The 20,530-nt window shown below is 59.2% G+C and overlaps 1 protein-coding gene across 5 annotated transcripts in view; it reads left to right on the top strand.

The window, feature by feature from the left end:
* The window catches only part of Ttbk1 (tau tubulin kinase 1), a 34,100-nt gene extending 15,131 nt beyond the window's left edge, over window positions 1–18,969 (top strand). For 2 of the 5 annotated variants that reach the window (XM_063238827.1, XM_063238828.1), the window contains exons 14-16: window positions 4,316–4,597; window positions 13,786–15,353; window positions 16,191–18,969. In XM_063238827.1, coding sequence (XP_063094897.1) covers window positions 4,316–4,597; window positions 13,786–15,353; window positions 16,191–16,581 — 2,241 coding nt within the window. In that variant the 3' untranslated portion in view covers window positions 16,582–18,969. The remainder of the gene's footprint in view (window positions 1–4,315; window positions 4,598–13,785; window positions 15,354–16,190) is intronic. The other 3 variants (XM_063238829.1, XM_063238831.1, XM_063238830.1) reach the window with 3 other exon arrangements.
* The last annotated feature ends 1,561 nt before the right edge of the window (window positions 18,970–20,530 follow it).

The raw sequence follows: 20,530 nt of genomic DNA, 5'->3' as shown, positions 1-20,530 counted from the left end.
TGGGGCTGACACTGGAGGCTCCATGAGCCACTGGGAACTTTGAAAAGTGCGGCCGTGATCACTGAGGGACTTTTGAACAATGCCTGAGCCTGCTGGGCACACACTGAATCAGAGGAGCACAAAACTTTGAAGCAGCAAGGCCCTGGGGAAAAGCCCTGGTGGCCTGGATGAGGAGACACAGGGCAAGGTTGGAGCCATGAGGTGTTGGGAAGAGGACAGGACAGCTGTCACGGAGGTAGGGACCTCTGGGTGGGCAGCAGGGTCACCACTCCGTGATTCTGCAGAGATGGTGGATTCAGATTTAGAGGTCACCTCTGGTATCGAAGGCTGTCCACATGGCCATATCCAAGGCTCATCGGGGAGAGAGAGAGATTCTGGGACTTCAGAAATCAACAGAATGGGTGGTGAGGTCCTCTGAGAGGATTGTTCAGAATGGGGAGATCTGAGGGAGGGAGCTGCGGGGAAATACCCACGACTGGAGGAGGGGTGCCAGGGTTGCGGGGTCACAGAAATGGTGGTACTGGGGGGGTGACAGGTGGTAGGCAGAGGCAGGAGGCTGCTCCTATGGTCGGTGCAGACCTGCACCGGGTCACTTACGGTCACCACAGGCTGGGAGGGGGGCATGGGCAGTGGGGAGAGTGGACCAGGGTGGCAGGGACTCTGGATTAGATACAGGGATGGGCACGTTGTGGGGGCCAGGCGGGGGTGAATCTCAATGCTGGGCTGAGGGTACTGTGGTTATTTTCTGACAAATGTAGGGTGTTTTAGAGGAAGCAGCCAGAGCTGACCCGGCCGGGCTTCTTTATATGGGATAAAGGAGGTGGACAGTGACCCTTACACTGTGTGCTAAATGGACTCTGTGATCTTTGGGGTGACTGGGAAGCCATGGAAGGGGTGCTGGGGCAGGGCTGGTTTACTTGCTGGTCCCATATGAGAGGGCACCTGGGTGGCCTGGGCAGTGCCTAGCTTCAGAGTTAGGGGCCAGTTCGCTGTTTGCTTAGGCCAGGAGGCCTGCCTGCGGTCCTGTGGATGCTTGGGAAGGGTAGCTCTGGGAATGGGTGGCTTGACTCCATCCCTGTCCTCGAGAGATGCTTTCTGAGCCATAATCCTGGGGAGTGTGCTTCCTGACTTTGCCCTAGAATTTGGGGGCTCGATCCTCAGTCCTTGCTGGCTTGAGATGGAGACTTAGTCCTGGCAGGGTGCTGTGACTTGGTGATGACTGTCGCTGTGACCTGGTCATGGCTCCCATCACAGTGGTGCTGGGACACTAGGAGAAGGAGCAGGACCTATGCAGAGCTCCTCGAGCCCCCGTCTCACACCCTCTCCCCAGCTCCAAGCACATCCTATTGCAGGTCCCAGAGCCCGGAGTCGGCAGGCACCAGAGACTGTGTTCTGGGAAGGGCACACAGTGGTGTGAGAGGTGCTGATCCCAGATCAAAGCCAGAGGCCTTGGCTCTAGACTCATCTCTTCTGGGTCCTTCCTGGTGACTGAGGGCCAGTTGCTATCCCTCTGGGGCTTGGAGTGAGCCATCATTTAGATTTCTCTCACCTTATATCCCGCCTGAATCCCCAAATCATGGTCACCTTGCTGACTTCCGGCTAAGGGGATAAGGAAAGAGAGATCTGGGGGAGCAGGCCCAGGTCTGTGGTGCAGTCAGGCCCATGTGTGATATGAACAGAGGACGTGAGTGTATTGCTTTGTGGGTGAGCCTCAGTTTCCCCAGTGTGCACAGACAGGTTTCTCAGCTTTCGGCCACCATGCTTGTGTATATCTGTGTCAGTGAGCTCAAGTGTGCCTTGGTGAGTGAATGTGTCACACACATGCACCTGAATACCTGAATGTGATCACACCCATATATGGGGGGCGTGTGGCAGGTCCAGAGTGTGCAGGACACACAGGGTGGCTGCCTAGAAGGATAGTGACAGAGAGTAATCACCTAAGGACGAAATGCCAGCTTTGACTTGACCCTGGTCTCGGCGCTGTCCTTTAACACGTGGGTGCCCCACCCCATGCCACGGCCAGGCAACTCTGACTTACAAGGTTAGAGCCTGAAGCTCAGAAGGGCTAACTTCCCAGCTTAGGTCTCTCCAGCTGTGTGTGGTAGAGCTACTTGAGTCCAGCTCTGTACTCTGAGCTGTACAGCCTGAGCCTGTGTGTTTAGTGACCAGAGACACAAACACAGACAGAGAAGCAGATGTTTGTGCAGGGTCAGAGTGGCTGGCCCGAGTCCCCGGGATGCCTTGGCAGGTCAGGTGCATGATGGCCTCTGTGTACCATGGGGGACAGATGGGGCAGGAGGCATTTTGCCAGGTGTTTCAGGATGGTGGATGAAAAAGGACATCCTTCCTCCAGGGCAGTGGGGAGGGAAGCAGGGCTATAGAATCTCCTTTGATGGGGAAGGGGGCCACAGGGCCCTGGCCAGCCTGGGCTGTACAGTGAAATGAGTGTCCACCCTGGGGTGCCTAGAAGTCTCTAGAGGGGCACTCTGCCTGATTTCTTTGCAAGGAATCCCTCAGGAGACCTGGCTGGTCCGCTCTCTGATGTGTGAACTGGTCACAGCATGAGCACGGGGAGCATGGACACTGGCCACGGTGTTCAGCGTCTGCTGTCCTTTGGTGTGTGTGACGTGGTCTCAGGGATGCTCTCTTTGCCCCACCTGGCTTTCTTCTTACAAGATTTCAGGGGCAGATTTCCAGGGGCTGGGAGCGCCAAGGCACAGGGTGTGCAGGACAGCAGGAGTGTGATTTGGGGGAGGGCTGTTGGCTCCAGCACTGGGTGCCTCAGGCTGATAACACAGCAGGTCAGCGCACCCTGAGTACACAGACACTGGCCAGGAAGCCACCAAAACTCATGAGGTAGGCAGCACGCTGAGGGCTGAACAGAGATAAATGACGCTTGGTTCCCAAGTCCTTTGCATTCACAGCTCATGCTCTGAGGGGTGGAGGGTGGGCTGAGACCGGGGAGGCTGGCCTGGTTTCACAGAGGTGATTTCAGGTGGCCCTGACCTGCAGGGCACAGTGTACTGGGATTCAGTGGCGGCCTCCAAATCCCTCTGGCACCTGACAAACTCTGGCCAGGGTGTCAAGCTGAATGTGCCATGTGTGCTATGGCACCCCTGGGTGCCTCTGTTCCCAATCTCTCGGGTGGGCCCTCCAACCCTTGCCTTCCCTGCAGATGAGTCCAGCTAGGCAGGATCCTAACCCTGACCCAAAAGACAGGTGCTCCTGACAGGGTGGACAGGTGAGGACAAGCAGTCCTCTCTGCAGCAGGCTCCAGGCCAAGCCCCTTGTGTCCCCATTTGCCATCAGCTGGGGATGCTGGAGCTGAGCGGCCCCAGCCCCTCCCCTGCAGCCCCTTTAGAGCTGGCCCAGCTACTGCCACACCACAAGCTGGCTAAACCACCCTTAGTCCCAGGTCAGGGTAGAACAGTCAAGTGACACCCAGGCCACCATTCCCATCCCCACATGTCTGTGGACATGTTCCTGTCCGTATGAAGGGATTCTTCCTAATGGCACCGTGAGAGGGCAGGCGCCGTGCAAGGGCAAGGGAAAGACATGTCTACACCTGTCCCTGTTCTGAAGTGACTTCTAGGACACCAAGCCACTCGGGAGCCCCCACTGTGGGATGGGGGCCTTCTTGCCCCACTTCACATATGAGGAAGCTGAGCTGCAGGAGGAGGAAGCAATAGCTTGAGGGCCCTGGGGAGTAAGCTATGGAGTGGGGGCCGACACTTATAGCTGAGCTTCAGAGTCCAGCCACTGTCCCCAGACCCTGAGGGCACAGGGAGCTGGCTGGAGACAGAGGCAGCACCCACTGTCCACACAGGACACGTGGCTGAAAGGTGGCAGCGAAGTCTTCCTGCTGGAGAGGTTCTGCAGCCAGGGGGAACCAGGAGCTCGGCGGGACAAAGTCAGTGTCCTCAGCTGGGGGGGGGGGGGCGCACTGGGGTCGCGAGGTGCAGTGCGTGCGTCAGGCCAAGCCCAACCGGGAGGAGGGGAATGCCTAGCAGCAGCAGCAGGAGGAGGAGGAGGAGGAGGAGGAGAGGAGGAGGAGGAGGAGGAGGAGGAGGAGGAGGAGGAGGAGGAGGAGGAAGAGGAGGAGGAGGAGGAAGAGGAGAAGGAGGAGGAGCAGGAGCAGGAGCAGGAGAGGAGCAGGAGCAGGAGCAGGAGAGGAGCAGGAGCAGGAGCAGGAGAGGAGCAGGAGAGGAGCAGGGCAGCAGGGACGCCGGCCGCCGCAGGGGCTGTGCGCGGGTAGCCCCGAGCTGTGGAGTCTGCCTGACGCCTCTTTTCCCTCCACTCTCTTGGTCTCTTTCAGTTGGAGGAGGATAGACTCTCGGGGCACTCCCTCCCGCGGTACAGCCCCCTGCGACGACTGGCGTCCTCCGTGTTCTCCTCCTCCACGCTGGAGACCGAGCATTACCCTCACCCCGGCGGCGGCGGCGGCTCGGCGGGCTCCTCCGGTTCCCTCATTCAGCGCAGCCGCTCGGCCGAGAGCAGCCCCGTGCGGGCGCCGCACCGGCGCCACGCGCCCCTGGCCGCCAGCAACCACAGACTCGTGCCCTCGGTGCTCCGCATCTCGCGGTCGCAGCTGCAGCAGGTGTGGGCCCGCTTCACCCACAAGACCTAGGCGGGCCCCCCTATGCAGGGGACGGGGGGGCGGGAGCAGGCAGAGGCCGTGGCTCCTCCCAGGACGCAATAATCCCCCACACGCCCTTTCCCGCCCCTGTGCAATACGCCCCGCCCCAACACTGGCCCCTCACCGTTCTCCGCCCCAACCCCGCGGTCGCGTCCCTTCGCTTGGTGCCTGCCGTGTGGCGCTGGCAGGGGTGGGGTTGGCGGTGCAGCTTTGCGGCTGGCGCAGGGGCACCGAGCTGGAGCCGCCCGTGGGTCCAGTCGCCGGGAAACCTGGGCATCGGGGAGGGACCGGATGTGCCTGCCGGAGTGGCAGGCTTGGGACTTGTGCGGTTTATGTAGGATCTCTTGGCATGGCTGGGTCTGTGCCACCCCTGAAGGGCTCTGGGAGACCCAGACCCTCTCCCTGGGCCACGAGGTCATGTGCTGTGTGTGGAACTGGCTGCCTCGGGCAGGTTACCGGGCCTTGCGAATGGACTAACGGGAGGCCAGCCCGATGTGACTGGCAGTGGGCAGTGGGCAGCCCCGTGACCTAGCAAGCCTTTTCATGCCACTGTCGTGGGGGCCCGAGCCCCTCTTCCCACAGGCTATACCAGGGGCCCAGGCGGCCGTACATGCCAGCTGCCCCTCCCCAGACCCCTGTGCTGTCACTCACCACTATCACTGGTAGCCCTTGCTCCCCTGGCGCCAAGGACAAAGGCCAAGGGGTATGGGGTCTGTCCCTAAAGCTGGCTGGACCTCAGCAGCAAGGGCACCCAGCGTAGATGCAGTGGGGAGAAGAGGATTGCTAAGGATGGACAGGACTGTAGCGATCTGTGAGCACAGGGGCCACCAGCCCCTCTGTCCCTCTCAGAGGAGACTCCCTCATGTAGGTGCTCGGCCAGGCAAGTCGGCCCCCGGGGTCAGCGGTGAAGACAGAGCCAAAGGCAGGCAGGACGGGGGACCTGAGATGACTGGGGTCGAAATGCCTGGCTGCTCTTGCTTTCTCTGCCCATTTCTCAGCCCTTAACGTGTCACTGCAGGGGACCCCGAGTTTCCCATTTTTCATGCCCGCTCATGCCAACCAGCAGCTCTGTTTCCTGGGGAGCGGAGCAGCCGTGGAGAAGTAGCGCGTGGTGCCTGTGCAGAGAGGGGAGGAGGCCGAGGACTTGCGTAGTATGTGTTTCAATGAGATTATGCGTGTGTGCGTGTAGTGTGTGTGCGTGTACACCATGAATGTCCAGGCATGTGGCAGGGACGTCGTGGTCACATGTTCAGGCTGGGCTCTGCCTAATTCTGGGGAGTGCCCCAACGAGACCCCAATGAGACTGGTCCCCATTGAGGTTGTGTGGCGCTGCGATCCTGTGTGACAGTGCATGCATGCGTGCGTACCCGTGTGCGCATACCGTGTGTGCGAGTGTTTGTTAGGAAGCCAGGAAGACGCCCGTGGAGTCCGTCATATTTTCCCCACCCGCCCTGGCTCCTCGTTCCACCTTCTCCCTCTGAACTCCGCTTCCCCCAGCTCCCCAAACTCAGCCCATCCACCTTCAGACATCTCCTGCCCCAGCCTGGGGTGGTGGACAGTGGTGAAGCCAAGCCGTCCCCACAGATGGCCATGCGGTGGGGTGGCTCACAGGCTCCGCCACACGAGCTACTCCCATAGCCACCACGTAGTTCTCCAAAGTCTCTTCTGTTTTTAATGAGTGCCAGAGTCAGGTCTTACTCCTCGTGCCCCTCCCCACCCCTGCCCTGGCTGCTCCTCCCCCAAACCCACATTCTGGTGCCCTTGGGGCCATTTCCAGTGACCCCACGCTCTGCCCAGGTAGATGGGAGGAGAGGAGTCAGGGTAGATTTTGAGGAAGGACAGAAAACAAAGCACAAGGTGAGGGGGTGGACATGGACGGTGTCCCACTCCCCTCCTTCCGGCACTGCCCCTCTCTGCCCAGTACCCTCTCACCCTCTTCCTGTTTCCCCAAGTGGTGGCATAAGTGGTGAGTTGCAGGGAGTGTTCCGGCATCCACTCCACAGGGCAGCAGCCAGTGATCTGTCACCTGGCGTCCCCTTCCTGAGGTTCCAACACCCCCCAGCAGAGCTGTAGCTCTGTGAACCTTGCCCCAGACCTCAAGGTACTCTAAGGTCCCCAAGTGCCTTGTGACCTCTCCGAGAGGATGACGGCACCGGCTCCAGCCTGGTTATCACCTCTGTCTCTGTACCTGTCACTGTTGCTGCAGCCTTGGGAGCGGGCTCCTGCTCTGCATTCCCAGAGCGGCTGAATTTGCACCCCACCCCACCCCCACCTGAAGCTGCCACCCATGGGAGAGTGTGTGTCCTTCAGAGCAAGGCCATCGCTCAGGCATCTTGCTGTCTGGGGACATCCTCTGTGCGTCCTCTGTGGTGGAGGAGTGTTCATAAGCCATAAATCTTGGAGCCAACCGGAAGTGAGCTTGAGAATGCTGACTTCTCAGGGCGACTGTGGACTTTGGGAACCTGCTAAGATCATTGAAGCCTCGGGGGTTCGATCAAGGTCACGTGGTGGTTTGGGTTTCTGGCGCCCAGGTCAGGTGTGGGTGATGGGAGCTGTGAGATGTCAGGGCTCTGTCTCTGCAGGATTTCCCAGAGCAGGTCAAGGTCCCAAGTGATTATGCCCTGCTTAGGGAAAGGGCGCAGCCTTGCCAGGCCACCTTTGGAACCGATGGCACTCGTTTGTACCTTGAAAATTGCGTTTCCACATTGTGTACTCCTGCCCTGCCTATAGCGGGGTCTTGCATTTATTTATTTTTAATTTTATTTAACAGTCACTGGCACACAGTGCTTCTCGTGTGCCAGGCAGTGACTTGAGCACTTTACCATATTAACACGCGGAAGCCTCGTGCTAGCCTGTGAGGTGGACGCAGTATTAGCCGTTCAGAGTAGTGACCGCAGGTTCCATCCATGGTGACGTCCAGCGTTCGGTCTGTGAGTCGCTTCCCTTAGGGTCTTGTCTTGTGGGCACTCTGCAGGAAGAGAGGCGTTGACCAAGCCATGCTTTCCTTCCTTTCCAAGTGCATACCGCTATGGGATGGGGTCTGGGTGTGAGTCCCCCTGAGCCCTGGACCCCATCTCCCTGAGACCCCACTTCTCACCTCACACAGCCCCAAGCATGCCCTGGCACCCCTGGGGACCAGGTGGACAGATTGTCCACTCTGAACTTGACCTGGGGTACTGTGGGGTCCTTGGGTCAAGTTGACAGTGCAGTTAGAGGCATCACTGAGCACTGGCCAGGGGACGTCACCAGCTCACATAGGAGCCAGCAGCATCAGGAAACCGGCAGATTTGAGGACTGTAGTAAGCACGGGTCCTGCTTGGCCACTGTCCCAGCTAAACCAATTGTTGCTAATGTCTTCCAATTTTTATGTGAAATTTCCCAGTTTTTAATTGTTGCCATCTAATTAACACATACACACGCATGCATACACACACACACACACACACACACACACGGTTTTTTAAAAAAGAAAAATTAGTGCATGAGCCAAGCAAAACCAGCTTCCGGAAGAGGTGGCCCCGAGTGCCAGTCAGGACTCTGCACTCCACAGAGGGGCGGTGTTCTTCCTTGGGGACTCCAATCTGGGGGCTTCCCAGAGGAGGCAGCTCATGGCAAGGGGCCCTGTAATGTGTGTGTCCCTGTTGTGTGATCGTGCCTGTGGCAGGGGGTCAGCTGGCGTGTTCATGGTGACTGCAGTGGGACCTCCTGTGGGATCAGGACTGTCCCCTGTGCCTGTGGGAAAGAGGGTAGGGACTCAGTGACAGTGAAATGCACTCTGTTGAATTCTTATCACTTCATCCCTCCCCCCAACAAGAAGGCAGCTGGGGCCACAGCAATAACCACTCAAAGCTCTCATCCCAGGAGACCCGAGCCCCACATTCTCCTTTTGCACTTCTGGTTTTAGGGACAACAGACCCAGCTCTACCCAATGGTGTATGCGGGGATGGTGGCCCCTCTGAGCCAAGCTGACGCCAGCACCCCTCTTCTGTTTGTCCCTTCTGCCCCGTCTGTTCCCTGGTCCTGGGGAGGGGCGGTGCTGTCTGCTCAGGGGGGTGAGTGTGCGAACCAATGTGTGCATAGGGGGTGGTCAGGCAGGGGACTGTGCTTAAGGAGGGTGTGGCCCCGGCTGAGGATGGGGCCCCAGATGATACAGCATTGTCTGCTGTCTTGGGTTGATTTGGGGAGGGAAGTCAAGACCTCTAAGGAGGGCCTGAATGCCACCCCCGTAGTCACATTGGAAGCCCCAGCCCCAGAGGGCCCTGGGCCTGGGCCCCCTCCCTAAGGGCTGTGGGACCCTTCCTGGTCCTGCCTCCCACCCTTGCACAGGCCATAGAGTGGGCCGTGGGATCGCCCTGACAACCCCTAACCTGCACATGTGGGTGCACACACACACTCTTGGCCCACTCGGGACAGCTGGCTGCAGCACCCGGGGCACAGGGTCCTAACTGTAATGCCCTCCCCAAATGCCACCTGTTTCTGCTCCTGGGCCCCCATCCCCAGGGCCACCACCTCCACCCCGTCCAGCCATTGCACCGTGAATGTACCCCATTTCTCTGACTGGCTGCTCTGCCCCTGGGCCACCTGCTGCTAACCCCCTCATCCCCCCTATGCTAGGTCCTGTTTGCTTTTCTGCCTGCTGGGTCCCTGGCCCTGGGCAGGGACAGGGGTGGGGGTAGGGAAGTGGGGGCACCCCTGAGTGCTTCCAGGGCTGGGGTGCAGGGGCCCACTGCCTCACCCCATCCCAGTTACCTCGATGTCCACAGGGCTGTCCCACCCCTAAAATTGGCCTTGAAATTGGATGCCAAAGAGCCCAGAGTTTCCGGGAGCAAAGGTTGGAGTCCAGATCTCTCAGAGATACCTGACCCCCCCCCCCCACTTTTTGACCACACCCAGGTCTGAGCCCCTGCCCCATCCTATCCACCACTAAAAGCCCGGGAGGACCCCAAATGTGTCCCCACTTCCAGCGCTTCCCCCACATCCACCCAAAAAATAAAACTCAGGGACCAACATCTGCTTCCTTTGCACTTGCCTCTCTAACCCCTCCCCAGGCTGAAGGGCTTGGGGGAGACAGGGGCGGGCTCCAGGGTGACAGCATTGCATGAGAACGGGGGCTGGGCTCCTTCCCCCAAGGACCAGGGTGTCCTCTCCTGGCCCAGGTTGGGGAGGAGCTAGGGAGAAAAGGGGTGTTGAGGGGACCCCCTCCCAGGGTCCCAATCCCAGCTGATTTATTCCTGAGCCCGCCCCCCGCCCGTCCTAAGTCCTTTTCCGGGTGACCCCCATTTTGTACTGCAATAACTGTATTATACGCTTGCACTACCCTGCCCCGGCCAGCCCGAGCATGCATGAGAAACTCGATACACGAAGACAGGACGCTGATTTTTGTTTTTCCCCTCCTCTTTCTCTCCGGGGTGCGTCCTCCTTAGCATACATAACAGCACTGGGGGGCCTTGGGCCGGTAGAAGAGCATGCACTGAGCCCCCCAGCCCCTAGATGCGAGTACTGTACAAAAATCCAACACTTGAAACTGACACGCACACGCGCGGCGCCCACGGGGTGGGACACGGACACGCACCCACCGCACGCGGCCGCAGGGTGGGGAGGGCCCAGCGCCGCCGTGCGAGGGATCTTGTGCCTTTTCAGTCCCTGTTTGTTCCTGCAGACAATCCGGAGAGCTTGTGTACTACCAAATCCTGATTAAAGACGCCTTCCAGGAACCTGCGCCTCGGCTGCTTTCTTTCGGCCTCCTCCAGGCCGCCTGTGGCTTGGGCTGGGGCTGGGGGCAGGGGCTAGGGGTGGGTGCCCTTCCCCGTTGGACCTGAGTCACTCTCCCCTGCTGGCTGCGACTCTCCAGGGCAGGTAGCAAGGGCACTCTGGTCTCTGTTCTTTGAACACACCAGGGAAAGATGGCGGGGAAGAGGCAGTCCGGGCTCTCGTGGGGCGAGGCTATCTGTCAAGTTCAGGGGAGAGGCAGGACGCAGAGACCTCTGTGCTGCAGAAGGCCTGGGGTCACTCTGGCTGTTCCTAACCCTCTCTTGTCTGTGCGAGGGTCACAAGGTCTGGGGACTGTGGTGATAGAGTCAGATAAAAGGAGCACCAAGCAGTGGAAGGGGTGAGACAGAAGGTTGCAGACCTGTGGATTACAGAGGGGCTGTCCCTGAGCCCCTCATCCCATCCTCAGTGCACATCCCCTCTGAGCCCAAAGCAGTCCTGGGGCCAGGCGGGCCAGCTGCATTGTGGAACACACACACACACACCCCCAGCCAGGATGCGTTGAGACCCCGATCTGCAGGACTGTGTGAATCTGTGTAGACCCACAACACAAGTGGCCACATTTCCGCCTCCTCTTTCCCGGCCAGGACACCCTCAGGGCTGGGTGGCAGGTGGAGTGGTAGCCGACTCCCAGTGCGGCAGAGATATATTGAGAGGGGACAAGCATGGGAAAGGAGGACTCTGGGAAGGTGGCAGTGGTGGCTGAAGAGGCTCCTTGGCCCACATCTTCTCCCCCATCAGGCTGGGAAGTGGGACATTGCTGGGGGGCTCCCCAAACCCTGCTCCTATCATGGGGCGAAGAAGGGGATTGAAGCTTCCTAGACCTCTTTCACCTTGAGACTTTGGCCTAGAGTGAGTTCCGGGGCCTGAGCTGACCTGGTGGTCACGTTTCCTGATTTTTGTGGAAGCCAGGGTCAGTGCTTCCCTCTGGGTCTTGGTGTGCTTGTGTGAGTTTAGGACCAGCTCTTGTTCCTCCTGTCTGATGAGGAGGAGCTGAGATGGAAGGCGAGCTCCCCCTGCCAACGTGGGCAACGTGAGGGAGGGGTCCCCTTCCTCTGGGTGAGGACTTTCCAAAGAGACCCAGGGCCTGGCCTGATGGTGGGGGAAAGGGTATTTCTGTCAGAAATGTCTAGATGTCTGAGACAAAGGGTGGCCTGGGGTGTCAGAGGACACACTGGCTGGGCCACATAGAAGAACAGTGTGATCAGGGAACTGTGTCTGTCTGTCTGGCCCTGGCTCTCATCCTATCGCCTCCCCTTTGTCCCCCTCACCCAAGGACTCACAGAAGCCACTTGTACCCCTGCTGCTTGCTCTGGCCTTGGCATTGGTACCTACACTTGGCAAAGGTGCCCTGACAGAGTCAGTCGTTAATGTTTGCTAAATGAATGAAAATGAATGAGGGTGTGGGGAGAGAAAGTAATTGTTGGGCCTTGCAGCCCACGTGTGGTCAGGGCAGAGCTCATCGGCCGTGGGAGGTGCTGTCTTGCACCCTGTCAAGTTCTTGCAGAGATGGATGGGGGGGGGGAAGGTGATGGCGGTTGGGTGGGCGTGAGTCACAGCCTCAGCAGGCACTTGGCCCTGGAGATTCCTGCCTCAGCCTCCACTAGCCTCTGTGCTGCTACTCAAAGCCTCAGCCAGTGGCTGGGGACCCTCTTTCCAGTCCCAGTCACTGGGACTTTCTGAGGTGGGGAGGCGGCAGTGACCCCAAGCCGGGGTGAGCAGAGCCGCCCGGGGCAGCAGGTGGGGTGGGAAGGAGCTTTCCACAGGCCCTTGGCTTGCAGGACCTGGCTTAGAGTCCCAAGCCATGGCAGTGTGCGAATCTTGTTTCTTCCCTGGATGTGGAGAGAACAGGCTCCCAAAAGGGCTGTATCTGCCTTGTTCAACACTGGCCCTCAGAATCTGGGCCCATAGCACGGGATGGCTCATGTTCAAGGGCTATTTGAATACATGCAGGCATGAATGAATGATTGGAAAAACCCTCCGGGCCATGTTTATGGAAGTAAGAACCAGAATGCAGGGAAACGAGTAAAAAGGAGAAACCCACCAAGCTGGCTGGTGGGTGAACAGAAAGGCTTTGCCAGGGACAAGCTGTTGGTGGAAGAGTAGGAATTTATCGGGGAACAGAGAGGGTGGTGGGGGTCCCCAGGCTGGGGAGAGATGCCGAATACATCTGGGGGAGTGCTGGCAGCCTCAGAATGGCTGGGACTCAGGGGAGGGGACCCGTGGGTGCCCCAGGGAGAGGCCCCAGGGCGGAAGGTGGGAGCCGTGGCAGTAGGGGCTGCTTACAGGCTAATCTGAAATGGGAATCCCCTCATGAGGACCCCAGGGGCCTGGAGTCAGATCTGGGCTTCAGCAAGGCCACTGGTGCAGCGGTAAGAAGGATGTGACAGCAGACTAGAGCTAGGGACCTCAGGCAAGACAGTTGTACGTGGGCCTTAGGGCATACACACGGAGGTGGTGACATGGGGCTGTGTCTGGGTGAGGTGGGGTTAGAGCCATCAGTGTCCTGGGGCTTCTGGTCTGGATGGGCTGTGCTGTGCTAGTTCAGGCCCCAGACAGAGCCCCAGTTGTTCAGAGAGGCTAAGAGAAGCAGTGGACACTCCGTGCCATCCCCTCGAAGGACAAAGCCAGGTCGGTCTGCCTGGCCTGAGGCCCCAGTGCATTGTGGGTGCTGAACAGCATTTGGGTGTTGGGTAGGGCAGAGCAGCCCAGGGACCAAGAAGGTGATGGAGACACAGCAGGTCCTGGTAAGGTGATCAGGCTTGTCTAGGTTGGGAGGACCAGTGTGACAGGGATCTAACAAAACCAAGAAGCACGAAGCTTCCAGGAGGAAAACCTGAGTCTTTCTTGGGCCCCAGCCAGGGCAGGAGGGAAGGGGGCTGGGGTGCCAGGGCCCAGGGGTGACTTTTGGATGACAGAGGACAGCCCTGAATTCACCCTGGTCACACAAGGTCCTGGTGGCCCTCAACAGCAGCTGTCTGGCTGCAGAGAACAGGCCATCTGCGGGCCAGCGTGGGCCCTGCCCACCTCGGGAGGGACACAGACCCTGCTGCCCGTTTCTGGGCCGGGAAGTTGACCTAAGCAGCCAGTGGCTGTGCTGCTTCTGACTTTCATTTGCTGTCCATGCTTTGGGGCTTGGGATGGGCATGGTGAGGGTTGGAACAAGGTCCCGGAGAGGGCAGGAGATAGACAAGCCACCAGGGTCAGGACTTGAGACCTCAGGGGATCGGGAGCATGGACTCAGTCATTCTTCAGAGTTACTAGGGTCCCCTCTAGGCCGGACACCGAGGTGTGAAATACACCCGGGCGGTGCCTGAAGTGCAGTCTCCTCGGGCCCAGGAGGGGGTGACCTCAGCGGGTCCCTGTGTGTGCCCCTGCAGGTGTTCTCCATGGCGCCCCCATTCGAGGTGAATGGCCTCTCTCGAGCTGTGCCTCTGAGCCTGCCCTACCAGGACTTCAAGAGAGATCTCTCTGATTACCGGGAGCGCGCGCGGCTGCTGCACAGGGTCCGGAGGGTGGGCTTCTCCCACACGCTGCTCGCTGCCCCCCAGGGCCCACCGGCACCTGTCCAGCCTCAAGCTAATGGGAAGGAGGAGGAAGAGGAGGAGGAAGAAGAACGGGAGGAGGAGGAAGAAGAGGAGGAAGAGGAAGAGGAGGAAGAGGAGGAAGATGAGGAAGAGGAGGAGGAGGAAGACGAGGAAGACGAGGAGGAAGAAGCAGCAGTGGCCTTGGGGGAGGTGCTGGGGCCACACAGTGGCTCCAGCAGCGAAGGCAGTGACAGGAGCACCGACCAGAGCCAGGAGGGTGCCCCATCCACGCTGCTGGCTGATGATCAGAAGGAGTCCAGGGGCCGAGCTTCCGTGGCTGACGGCGACCTGGAGCCGGAAGAGGGCTCGAAGACGCTGGTGCTGGTCTCCCCTGGCGACATGAAGAAGTCACCCGTCACTGCCGAATTGGCACCTGACCCCGACCTGGGCACCCTGGCTGCCCTCACGCCTCAGCACGAGAGGCCTCAGCCCACAGGCAGCCAGCTGGACGTGTCGGAGCCAGGCACACTGTCTTCTGTCCTCAAGTCTGAGGCCAAGCCCACCGGGCCTGGGGCAGGGCCGGGGGCTGGAGCAGTGACCACAGGGGCAGCGGGTGTGGCAGTCACCTCCTCACCCTTCACCAAAGTGGAGAGGACCTTTGTGCACATTGCTGAGAAGTCTCACCTCAACATCATGTCTTCCGGAGGACAATCCTCGAGGCCCGAGGAGCTGAGTCTGGAGGTGCCCTCAGACGGTGGCACCACTGAGGAGGGGGTTCGGGTGCCCTTGGAGAATGGTGCAGCCCTGTTGGGGCTGCATGGGGCCAGGGCGGAGATCTGTGCCCTGGCCAGGCCCCCCGGGGACACTCCTTTGGAGGTGGCCACAGACTCACTGCCCAATGGCCCGCTTGCTGATGGGCCAGCCCCAGAGTCCCTGGCGCCAGGCCCTGAGAAAGCAGTCTCTGTCTCCCCTAGCCGACACCCCAGGCCAGGGCCTCGGCCCCGGAGCCGCATCCCTGTGCTGTTGTCAGAGGAGGACACAGGCTCAGAGCCCTCGGGCTCGCTGTCAGCCAAAGAGCGCTGGAGTAAGAGGGCCCGGCCGCAGCAGGACCTGGCTCGGCTGGTGATGGAGAAGAGGCAGAGTCGCCTGCTTCTGCGGCTGGCCTCGGGGGCCTCGTCTTCCTCCAGTGAGGAGCAGCGCCGGGCCTCCGAGACCCTCTCGGGGACAGGCTCGGAGGAAGACACGCCAGCCTCTGAGCCTGCCGAGGCTACCTTGCCAAGGAAGGCTGGGCAGGCAGCTGTCCCCCGCAGCCGGATTCCCCGCCCCATCAGCACCCTTGTACCCACGCCCGCCACCACCCAGCAGCTTCCAGGCAGACCCCTCGGCGCGGCCCCAGCACCTGACACCACTGTCACCAGCAGGTGAGAAGTCCCACCAGCTTTAGGGTGGGCAGAGGGTGATCACAAAAAGCCTCCCCAAGTGGAGATTCCTAGAACCAGGCTCAGGGGCTGGGAAGAGTTGGGAGGGACGCTAGGCCATACCTCCCATTGGCTGTCAGCCCTGTCTCTGGGCCCAAGGGAGCCTGGTGGGAGGGGGAAGGCCAGGACTGGGAAAGGTTGATGGGGGCCAATAGGGTTCAGTCTCCAGGGCGATGTGAGGTGCTTGAAGCCAAAGGGTGAAACTCAGAGCTTGCATGAAGGGGAGAATGCATTGTTTCATATTAATCTGACCCTGGGCTGGGTGTTGCTCAGAGGCTGAGCACTTGCCTAGTATATGGGCCCTGGATGCCATTGCCAATGTGGAAAAACAGAGCACACTCATGCATGCACATGTGCACTTGCATATGAACATGCAACACGCCCGCACACACATGCACTTCATAGATTCCAATGCAAAATCTGTGAGCATTTTAAAGCTGGGCGTGGTGGTGCACTTGGGAGGCTGAGACAGGAAGATCCCCATGAGTCTGAGGCCAGCCTGAGTTACATAGTGAGACTCTGCCTCCAAAAAAAAAGAAGGAAAGGAGAGAAAGAAAAAAGAAACAGGGCCCTTCAAGAACTCTCTTCCAAGTACAGCCTGGATGTATATGGCCCTTAGAGGCCCCACCCTGGGAGACCAGGCCTCAGTTTACCCACCTGTGCCTCTGTCTGGCTCTGGGGATGCAGGGTTTTGGGATGCCAAGAGGATTCTGAAAATGTCTCTCCTTCGTTGTTTCTCTGCCCTCTTCCTTCCCGCCTACCTCTTTCCTGCCCCTCAAGCAGGCTCCAGCTGCAGAAGCCCCCCGGATCGGCCGCTGTTGCTGACCCCCACCCCAGGCAGCCACCCAGCCGCAGTGCTGGCCCAGGGAGAACCCCGACCACCAGGCCCCCTGTACCCCGCAGCCCTGGCCTTCCTGCCTCCACCACTCGCCACCCCAGCGTGTCCCCCCGGAGCCAGTCCCTGTCCCGCAAAGAAAGCTTGTCCCCCTCACACCAAGCCCGGCCCGGGGTGCCCCCAACTCGGGGTGTACTTCAGGCCCGAGCACAGCCTGATAGTGGCACCCCCTCCCTGGGAGGCCCCAAGAAAGGACCCAGAGGGAAACTCCAGACTCAGCGTGCAGCAACCAAAGGCCGGGCGGGGGGTTCAGAGGGCCAGGCAGGGACCAGATAATGATGCTCACTCGTGGCTCTCTGCAGACCCCACCCTCGCCTGGCCCCCTATCTGCAACCTGGAACGCGCCCAGCACAGCCTTATGCGCCCCAAGCGCACCCGCCTGCATCCACCAGGACCGTGCAGGAGGGGGTCGGTGGCCCTTACTCTCTCCGCACCTCCCTGACCTGGCTCCTCTGCCCCCCCAAAGACTCAGCCAGTTTTCTCCAGAACTTCACTTTTGGGGATACCCCACACCCTTCAGATCTTGGCAGCTCTCTGCCCCCAGGGCCCTCTGCTTACATCTCCTGCGACGCTTTGTCCTCCCCGCTCCCTTCTCGACACCTCTACCCCCTTTCCGGAGAAACAGCTTCAAATTCAGCCTCGCCATGGTCTCCTGGGAGCCTTGGTACCCAGGACGATCACTCAGCTGCACGCAGGGGTTGAGGAGGTGGAACCAAGGGGCCACCAGGCTACTCAGGTGTGAAGGGACAGCTTCCACCGCCCTGAGTGAGCTCCATACTGGTAACGCTGGGGAAAGATAGGAGGCCCGTGATTTGGTGGAGGGACCCTTCCACGTCCTAGTGACTGTGGCGTCCCCACAGTCACTGTGGGAGGAGTGTGGACTGTCTTCCTGGGCAAGAGATTCCCCACGGGAGGGTCTTTCAAAAGGTTTCACTCCCCCCTGGCCCCTGATCCAGTGTTCAGGACCTCTATGACCAGGGATTGCCTCCTGCTGTCTAACTTCAGTCCTATCTGCAGGGCTTTGGCCAGCTCCCCTCTCCCTGGGGTTCTGCACAGGTGGAGAGAGGCTGACTATTGTCAACACAGTTCTAACCAGGTCAGCCCAAGTTGTGGGAGCAGAAGGATGGGAACAGCAGCCCATTGGCCCCTGGAGACAGAGAGGCCCTTCCAAATTCCAGACTGTATTTGTGTGATGGGTCTCCAGCTTATGCCACCCCTCCCCCAGCTCCCCTAAAGCCTGGCCCCCATTTCCCTGGGGGACCCGGGACCTCCTCGTGGGTCCTGGCTGCTGCAGAGCTCACCCCACCTCATCCTGAGCCTCGACTGCCAACATCTGGGACATGCAACATGCTGGCTAACAAAGGGACCGCCACCCAGCCTGACCCCTATGTCCTACCTGAAGCCACAGAGAGCAGGCCAAGACTTCCAGGGGAAGAGGAAGAGAGGCCTCCATGTGCCCCAGCCATCTGGCCACATCCATCACCAACACCCAGAAGGATGCCCTCGAGGAAGCTGGTCCAGTAGCAGCCTGGTGGTGATCACCCAATGCGCTCAAGGGCTCAGCAGACCTGGGCAGCTGCTTCTATGCCAAGGGGCAGCTTCTGTGCAGAACAGCCCACAGGAGGGCAGCAGGGTGGATAGCCTTCGAGGTCCACCCCATGTGTACGCAGGAGCTCCCAGAACACTCAGGAAACCTCTTCAGACCCAGCCCTCCTGTCCACCGAGGCCCCCAGGCCCTGCATTGCCTTCTGGGCCCAGCAGAAGGGGAGCAGGGGCCTCACCCTCCCACCCAGAGCTTCTCTGACTGACAATCAGCTCGCTTGGTCCCTTGAGCTGGGACCAGGACCTAACCCCTGGTGCCCAGCCCTGGGCCTGCTCCTTGCCACCAACCGAACCATGAATGTAGGGCTCCAGCCTCGCTTCTGCCCGAGGACCAGCAACACCCTGCACTGGACTTGGGAAGAAGGGCTTCCCCCTCTGTGAGGCTGCGCAGTTGCAAACCCCAGTCTGCCCTGGGGACTCCAGACCTCTGGGGCTCCCAGTTGATCTCAGGCTTCTGAGTGTCAAATGTCACCAGGTAAGGAGGACAGGGAAGAGGGCCCGTGGAGGGGCAGCAGGCCCTGGCTCTGCTCCTCTCCCAGGAGGGGCCCAGGGCAGAGGAAGCCACATTTCTCAGCCTGGCCAGCTGCAGCCTTCCGCCTCACCAGGTCCTGAGTGCTCCTCTGGGCGTCTCCAGCCTCTGTCCCCCACCTCCCCCAGCACTTGCCCACCGTGACTGCCCATGTCACTGGCTCAGATGCAGGGTGTGCTCACCCCAGAACGCACCTCCCTTCCCCAGCTGCATCACATGCAAAGGGGGCTCCAGGAGCAGGGCTCCCCCTCCCCAGTCCTTGCAGGGGCCTGGCTTGCTCAGTCTTCTCAGCTCTGGGGACCAGCCCCCTGGGCATGGGGTGGGGGGTGGGAATCTCCCTTCCCCTCCCCCGGGAAGCCACTGAAGAATGTTTACACGCCAACTAGAATGTAACCCCCAGCTCTCCAGTCACTGCATGGCCTCTGCCCACCCTGCGCCTGCCCCCGCCCCAGCACCCTGGAAGCCGCTGTCATGATTAGATCGATCTTGGAAGGGAAGTAGCCATCACACCATTAAAAAGCCTGTGGACCTTTCTTGCTATTGGCCTGGACTCTTCTTCCCTGGGAGGGGGGTGGGGGTGTGAAGGCAAATGGGCAGGGACACCCTGGAATCCAGCACTGTCTCAGGACCCATGCAGGTAACTTGCTCAGGGTCACATAGGCCAAAGGACACCATCCTGCTGTCCTTCCGGACAGCGAAGCTTCTACTCAGCCTCCTGCTCACTTCCGTGAGGGAAGACGGAAGGAAGAGCTCGCATCGGCCTGGTGTCCTGTGGATTCACACCGAGGCGGGCAAAGCGGCCTGGAGCACAGCTCCTGTCAGCACTCAGCTCGGCTGCCCAAAGCCTCACGTGTAAATCCGAAGCCAAATCCCGCCCCCCACTCCGAAGCAGGGAGATTCCTTGCCAGAAGGGTACAGTCTTGCGGTGTCAGGCTTGCAAGGCCATTTATGATCTTTATTAATTCCACTTAATATAGATATTTTCAGTGGAAATCATGACTATGGGGTGCTGCTGTAGATCTTTTTAGGGTATTTCATAATACACAGAATATGCCCTCAATTATCTTCCTTTTTCTTTTTTTTTTTTTTTTTTTTTTTTTTTGTCTTTTTCCTTTTTACCGATACCAGGGCTCGAACTCACGACTGCCTGCTTGCAAGGCAGGCGCTTTCCTTTTTCTTTTTTACTTTGGATCTCTCTCTCTCTCTCTCTCTCTCTCTCTCTCTCTGCCACTCGATCATTTGGACCAGAGATGGAAAGCAATTTGTCTGGCCGTTAGTTGGGGTGGTCACAGTGGGGACCCCACCGTGGGGCACTGTCTGGTGACGCTCTCCATACGCATTTCCGGGTGGTCTCGAGGCCAGCCAGGGCACACCCGATGGTCCGTGGGAAAGTGGGTGTCCCGGGGCCAGGCTCTGCGCTGAGGGTAACTCACCTTTTACATTTAACCCAGGTCCACTGAGCGAAGCCTTTGCCTAGTGGCCACCTGCACCATTTTGCCTTCCTTCTTGTTTAAAATAGCAAAAGCAGGACATACCTGTAGCGACTGCTGAAAGCATTATAAAAACAGGAAAGTCTGCTGTCTACAAATGTGACTTCCTAGCAGGAGCCTTTGTGGATGGCGTGGTGTGGGCCAGTACAGCCTCCTTTTCCCTGTTTGTAAGTCAGCCATCTCTTTCTGTCCACCTGTACAGATTACATAGAAGTACATTTCTTATGAAGGAAAGGAGACATACAGCTGGGCACAGGGGGTGCATACGTGTAATGCCAAGATTTGGGGAGGCTGAGGCAGAGTTGCAGCCTGCAACACAGCGACTTAGCAAGTCCCTGTCTCAAAATTTAAGAAAGGACTGGGATGCAGTTCAGTGGGAAGATCTGGGTTCATACCCCAGTAACAAAAAAGGAAGTGGGGGATATTGTACTACTGTTCTGAAATGTGATTTTTATGCCCAACGATATGTCTTAAAAATGTTTTTTTCTTCCTAGAAAGATTCTTGTTATACACTTCAGGCTGGCCTTGAACTTCCTATGTAGCCCAGGTTGGCCTCAACCTCATGGTGATCCTCCTGCCTCAGCCTTCCAAGTGCTCAGATTAC

Source organism: Cavia porcellus, unplaced genomic scaffold (genome assembly GCF_034190915.1).
Source record: "Cavia porcellus strain 051 isolate PalLab524CR breed Dunkin Hartley unplaced genomic scaffold, mCavPor4.1 scaffold_28, whole genome shotgun sequence".
In the NCBI taxonomy this organism is placed as follows: domain Eukaryota; kingdom Metazoa; phylum Chordata; class Mammalia; order Rodentia; family Caviidae; genus Cavia; species Cavia porcellus.
Note: the sequence above shows the minus strand (reverse complement) of the source record. Positions and strands in the feature narration are given on the sequence as shown.